Raw genomic sequence first — 6614 nt, forward strand, 5'->3', positions numbered from 1 at the left:
GAGTAAAATTTAATTATGAAGCAGGAAGGGAGGGGAGTTTACAGGAATTCGTACAGATTGGAAACAAGTGGCAGATGGGCTCTGGAAAAGGAGAAGGCAGGTCAGTTTTCTTTTCTTTCTTGTTTGCTTTCAGTTTAGAAGAAGCTCCCACGTTGGCAGTGGAACCCATGGCAACGATGTGACATGGAAGATTACAAAAGCAGGCTAAAATGTATTTTGTGTTGCATTCCTGGTGCTGCACATGACCAGGGAAGAGACCTGTAGAATATTCAAAGCAAATATGTTAAGCTTGACAACGCCCCACATGGAAGATGGAGGTCATGAACACCATCTGTCAGATGGGGAAACTGAGGCAGGGGCAGGGACAATTGATTGGGCCTCGGCATCACAGACAGATTGGAAAGATTCATGCTAAAGACCTTTGGAGGTTCTTCTTCAGGCTTGGATCTCCATCCTGTGATTCTCCTAGGATCCTGCAAACAAAAAGTGACAATGCTGGAGTCCATACCATGCTTCAGTCCCATCTTTTATTTAGATCTCTAGCTAAGGGTAGGGGAGGGAAATAGTGAGGAAGGAGGGATGAAACTGCAGGGGGAACAACCAGTGACTGACTCACCAATGCCCTCCATGGGGCTAGGGGCACTGTCCTGCAGATAGCAGGGTGAGCAGGTCACTAGGGGGCGCTCTCCCCCTTGGAGTCATGGGTGAACCCACTTCCCCAGAGCTGCAATACTGGGTGCCGCGCTGCAGGGAGCGGGGCGGGGACTCAGTAGCTGGCGCTGTCCCCTGGCAGTCAGGGCTTGATTTCGATATCGCAGTGAGGCTCTCGGGGGCGCTGTGCTGCCGGGAGCCCCATGGCCAACTGCTGGAGTGTGACCCCCAGCGTTCAATCCCAACACAGCTGATTCCGCTCTGCCTACCTCCTTCCCACCCCTGCCATTTCAATGCAGTTCAGGAGCCTCCTTTGCTCCACATCCGAAATGGTTGGCCAGCTGTCATGCATCCAACGCACCCCACCCCAGAGGTGGCTGCATGTCAGCCGATGGCCAAAGAGCTGCCCATGGGAACAGAGCCTCTGACACACACGATACCTCGCCAGCTACGGGGCATGAGCTGTAACTGCGGTACTGGGAGATGCAACCTTCCCTCTGCAACTAGCCTTGTGTAGGCTGAGAAAGAAAAGGCGGAAAATTTCAACCTTGGTGGGTCATTTTGGGTGCGGGGACAAGTCCCCAAGACCCTGCTAATCAGAGCTGCCTGCCCCGGAAGAAGCCAGTTACCTTCGTGCTTCATCAGGAAGTAGGTGATGAGGAAGATGAGGCTGTTGAGGGTGAAGAATGAACCCCCCACGGCCAACTCCCGGGACCAGCTGCCTGTGTGGGCTGAGGAGAGGAACCGTGATGGCGATGGAGGGTCAAGGCACTGCTCAGAGTGTGTGTGTTGTTAGGAGAAGGAGCAGGCTGACCCAGAGGCAGATTTGAGTAGATGGGCTTCTTTATCGCGGTACTCGTTCCCCTGGACCCGATTGTCCGGTAAGCCCTGGATTAGTTACAGCCCACTCCTTTTGTTTAGGTTAGTAGGTACACGTCTACATCTGCTACAACACCCCAAAAACCCTTATTAAGTAATGGAAACACCCACTGTTAGTAAACCCACCTCTATCGATTGCTCACAGCATTACATACTTTTACCTTGAAGATATATTTCTTTGCAACAATTTGTTGCCATAAATCTTTCTCCTTAGCAGTTCCCAGGAGAAAGAGGCTGTGAACAGTTCTCAAGGGAAGGGTGGTGGGGGCCCTAAGCCAGGGCTGGTTTATGTAGCTGGGAAAGGGAGGGAGGGGAAGATAACGTTCCTTTTACCGTCTTCGACACAAACGGCATTTCTTCTGCAGCCACATCTTTATCAATCTGAGCAACAGAGAAGGGAAGAATCTGGCAACTTATATTTTAGACAAAGAAATACTAAAGAATTTGCACGTACATGACGCTGGAAGGTGGGACACAAAGCAAAAGGGTGCGTGGAAACCTGTGAAAATTGGTATGATGGATAAAAGGTACAGAAGTGCTACCATCTCTCTCCTCAGGGGTATTACAGACATGCAGAGCTCACCTCTCATGCTGATAACCACTGGCTCACTCCTCCTGGCTGGGACATTCCGTCCGGACAGTTGTACCCAGTATGAACAGCTGTACGACCCAGATACCATCGGTCCAGTGATACTCAAGTTGTAAGTGTAGCTGCTCTTGGATGAAGCCAGCGCGGACACAGCTATTCCATCTCCAAAGTACTGGAAGCCTTTAATCCTGTCCCATGGAGGGGGTGCTGAACACACAAGTCCCACGGAGTCACCAGCATGGTACGCCCGGTGCCAGGGATTCAACGAGAGGGATGGGGCTGCGGGGGCATCTGGGAAACATCAATTTCCATTGGCACCTATCCATCCTAATGAACATAGGACCAGCATCTTCAATCCCAACCCAGTGCCTTCAGGCTGTGGGGGACCCCTGCCCAGTCTGCGGCCCACCCATGTCCTTCCTGAGGTCCTCGTCAGAACTCACCAATAACCCCATGGCCTGGATTAAAGGGGACTCTGTATGGCAAATGTAACTATGGTGTTTCTACAGCCAGAGTATCTGAGTGCCTCCCAATCTTTAATTCGGGAGGGGGGCAGTGATATTACTTCCCCCAGGAGCAAAGGATGCTCCCTAAAAGTGGTTGGGCCATGGGCACCCAAACTGTGGCCCTGCCCCTCCTCCCTGAGCTCTCACCCTTGTGCCGCCCCTTCACCCGAGGCCCTGTCCTCATGTGGCCTCTTCCCCTGCGGCCCAACCCCTGCGCCACCTCTTCCCCCCAAAACCCCCACCCCAGCTCGCTCCTCTCTGTCCCCTACTCCTGCTCCCTCACCCTTACAGCTGGTAAAAAGTGGGAGAGCATAGTCACCCCACTTAAAAAAGTGATGGGGCCCTGGCCCCCTCTTCTGGCACCCCTGACTCCCTACCCTATAACAGATGGCACGAAGAGCCAACAATTGCAGTTAGGTGCCTACATGGCTCAGGCCCTTTTGAAAACCCCACTAGGGACCTAGATGCCTCTTGAGGTGCCTAAATACCTTTGAGAAATGGAGATTATGATTTTCAAAGCTATTTAGATGCCTAAAGACAGAGGTAGGCCCCAACCTCCCATGGATTTCATGGCTTCATAGATTCCAAGGTCAGAAGGGACCGCTGTGATAATCTGGTCTGATCTCCTCTATCACCCTTGCCAGAGAACAGCCCTGAAATAATTCATAGAGCGGATCTTTTAGAAAAAAGATCTCATCTTGAGTTAAAAATTGCCGGTGATGGAGCATCCACCATGGCCCTTGGTAGATTGGTCCAGTGGTTAATTACCCTCACGGTTTAAAATGCGTGGTAAGTGTAAAAATGTAATAAGAAAAGCCAAAAAGGAGTTTGAAGAACAGCTAGCCAAAAGGTAGTAACAAAATGTTTTTTAAGTACATCAGACGCAGGAAGCCTGCTAAACAACCAGTGGGGCCCCTGGACGATCGGGATACAAAGGGCGCACTTGAAGACGATGAAGTCATTGCGGAGAAACTACATGAATTCTTTGCTTCAGTCTTCACGGCTGAAGATGTGAGGGAGACTCCCAAACCTGAGGAATGTAGGTGACAAATCTGAGGAATTGTCACAGATTGAAGTGCCACTAGAGGAGGTTTTGGAACTAATTGAGAAATTTAAGAGTAACGAGTCACCGGGCCCAGATGGCATCACCCAAGAGTTCTGAAAGAACTCAGATGTGAAATTGCGGAACTATTAACTATGGTTTGTAACCTGTCATTTAAATCAGCATCTGTACTCAATGACTGGAAGACAGCTAACGTTACGCCACTATTTAGAAAGGTGACGCCGGCAATTACAGACCGGTAAGACTAACGTCAGTACCAGGCAAATTAGTTGAAACAATAGTAGAGAATAAAATTGTCAGACACCTAGAAGAACATAAACTGTTGGGCGAAAGTCAACATGGTTTCTATAAAGGGAGATAGTCTCTTACTAATCGATTAGAGTTCTTTGAGGGGGTCAACAAACATGTGGACAAGGGGGATCCAGTGGACATAGTGTACTTAGATTTCCAGAAAGCCTTTGACAAGGTCCCTCACCAAAGACTCTTACGTAAATTAAGTTGTCATGGGATAAGAGGGAAGATCCTCTCATGGATTGAGAACTGGTTAAAAGACAGGAATAAATGGTAAATTTTCAGAATGGAGAGGGGGTGTTCCCTAAGGTGTTCCCTAAGGGTCAGTCCTAGGACCAATCCTATTCAACTATTCAATATTCATAAATGATCTGGAGAAAGGGGTAAACAGTGAGGTGGCAAAGTTTGCAGATGATTCTAAACTGCTCAAGATAGTTAAGACCAAAGCAGACTGTGAAGAACTTCAGAAGGATCTCACAAAACTAAGTGATTGGGCAACAAAATGGCAAATGAAATGTAATGTGGATAAATGTAAAGTAATGCACATTGGAAAAAATAACCCCAACTATACATACAATATGATGGGGGCGAATTTAGCTACAACTAATCAGGAAACAGATCCTGGAGTCATCGTGGATAGTTCTCTGAAGACGTCCAGGCAGTGGGCAGCGGCAGTCAAAAAAGCAAACAGGGTTTGAGGAATCATTAATCATTATGGAGGGAGGAGACACAATAGACGCAGGGCAGTGGCTGCAAACATTCCCTGCGGAAACTGAATGTGATGTTGAACCCAGGCTATCCCACTGGAGTGCACCTTCCCTCCACTTTCCAAAGTGCCAGGGTGGGACGGCGCATGTATGCATGTGAGAGACAGAGAGACAGAGACACACACCGTGTGTGAGACAGAAAGACACACACACACACACACACGCACTGTGTGTGTGAGGGTCAGTGTGTGAGAGGCAGAGAGAGACGCGCATTGCCCCTTTAAGTACGCTGGCCCCACTCTAAGTACATTGCCTTTTCAAGTAGATGGGCAAGTTGAGACAGCAGCTGCTGCCAGCAAGCTCCCTCCGTCCTGAGCCCTGTTGTGTGTCCCCCACCCCTGCTCTGTACAGATGGGGGCAGGAGCAGGGGCAGGGGCAGGAGTGGGAGGAGGGGACACCCTGACATCAGCAACCCACCCCCCAACCCCCCGCACAGCAAGGCAGAGGGCAGGAGCAGCACACGGCAGTGGGGGGGAGGAACTTAGGGGAGCTGATGGGGGAGCTGCCGGCCCACCCTGGCTCCAAGCCTCCACCAGCTCCACCGACTGCTCTCCCTGCAAGCAGTGGACAAAGCAGGCGGCTGCCAAACAGCGTTATAAGGGAGCATTGCGCAGCTTTAAACCAGCCTGTTCTCTACGAGATCAGCCACGTCACATCGTTAACTGGGGATGGTCAGGGAGGAGTTCCTGTACCCTTCACTTGAACGGAGACGGGCTGGCTCTTCTCAGATGGGGTTTCTTGCCCGGATGCCCCCATCCAGTATGCACAGCTGTAGGCCCTGGTGGTGGCCAGCTGCGCTCTGAGATGGAGCCGGGCTTCCCTGTAGGGATCAGGGGGTGTTTCGAGGAGCCGCTCCCCATGTTGGTCGAAGAACCGGTAACCCGTCGGCTCCTCAGCTCCAGGAACTGAGCACTTGAGGGTCAGACGCTCCCCCTCAAAGAACTCCGGGTGTGGGGGGTGCAGAGAGAGTGTGGGGGTTGATAGGGGGGCTGGAATGGAAACACAGGGGTTAGTGCAGAGGTGGAGACCACTGGGGAGTGAGGGGGAGAGGAAATGGGGGGAAGACACAGCCCCCACCCATCCCCCTGCCCATTCCTTCCCCTCCAGGGGAGGAAATATCCCAGGGCAGATACAGCACCTCTGGGTACATTGCAGCCCACTTACCTGTAGGTGACACCAGGCTGGGGAAAATGTGGAAAGAGGCTGAAAAAGAGAAGAGAGGGAGTGAGAACTCTAGAAGAAAGAAAGAAAGAAAGAAAGAAAGAAAGAAAGAAAGAAAGAAAGAAAGAAAGAAAGAAAGAAAGAAAGAAAGAAAGAAAGAAAGAAAGAAAGAAAAGGAGAGCGATTGGAAAGAAAGCCTCTCACCCAGCACAGGCAGAAGGAGACTCAATTCCATGCTAAGCTGGTTCTTCTGCTGCTGGAAACGGAGTTCTCTGCCCAGCCACTGGCCTCGTGTCCTGCCTGGGGCCCGACCAAGCACTTCCCCTCTGCCGGCCAACTAGCTGCACAAACTCCCCCTCTGGCAGATTTCCGGGGCTCAGCCCAGGCACACACCAGGCTCCTGGGCCAGTCTACTGCACCTGCCCGGGGCTCTAGGGATATTTCTTCCCATACCCCTTCTTTTGTCTGGGAAATGGGAAGAAGAAGAATTGCCTGCCTGCCGTATGGGGTTACAGTATAAGGATTAGTTTGAGATCTGCGGGGCCGGGAACGTTACATTTTTAAACCTAACCGGTGTCCCTTAAGTGACTTGCCACAAGATGTCAGAACGTGTTAGTATTAGAGCTGGAAATGTCTCTCAGCCCGGATCCCCATTCTGCGACTCTACCCTCCCGACCACTCACGCTCCTGGCTAATGACGGAGATGA

At 51.0% G+C, this 6614-nt stretch overlaps 1 protein-coding gene across 2 annotated transcripts; it reads right to left on the reverse strand.

Moving 5' to 3' along the window:
* On the reverse strand, positions 1–6204 carry LOC140897081 (Fc receptor-like protein 5). Of its 2 annotated transcripts, XM_073309375.1 has the most exons (7): positions 6112–6204; positions 5911–5949; positions 5439–5735; positions 2114–2410; positions 1281–1382; positions 420–473; positions 1–258 (listed from the first exon to the last, which is right to left on the reverse strand). In XM_073309375.1, the coding sequence occupies exons 1-6, from the start codon at positions 6140–6142 to the stop codon at positions 466–468; spliced, it is 774 nt and encodes a 257-aa protein (XP_073165476.1). In that variant the 5' UTR covers positions 6143–6204; the 3' UTR covers positions 1–258; positions 420–465. The 2 variants fall into 2 exon arrangements, with proteins under 2 accessions (XP_073165476.1, XP_073165475.1); XM_073309374.1 differs by having other exon boundaries at positions 1–473.
* Between the last annotated feature and the right edge of the window lie 410 nt (positions 6205–6614).

Source organism: Lepidochelys kempii, chromosome 13, assembly GCF_965140265.1.
Source record: "Lepidochelys kempii isolate rLepKem1 chromosome 13, rLepKem1.hap2, whole genome shotgun sequence".
Classification (NCBI taxonomy): domain Eukaryota; kingdom Metazoa; phylum Chordata; order Testudines; family Cheloniidae; genus Lepidochelys; species Lepidochelys kempii.

What these genes read in the sequence shown, in the direction of transcription:
- LOC140897081 (XM_073309375.1), bottom strand. Translation starts at nt 6,142, where the DNA reads ATGGAATTGAGTCTCCTTCTGCCTGTGCTGG. An exon ending in CGTCTCCGTTCAAGTGAAGG is followed by an intron (nt 2,411 to 5,438) that starts GTACAGGAACTC and finishes GATGTTTCCCAG; the next exon opens with ATGCCCCCGCAGCCCCATCC. An exon ending in AGTGGTTATCAGCATGAGAG is followed by an intron (nt 1,383 to 2,113) that starts GTGAGCTCTGCA and finishes TCCTCTCCTCAG; the next exon opens with CCCACACAGGCAGCTGGTCC.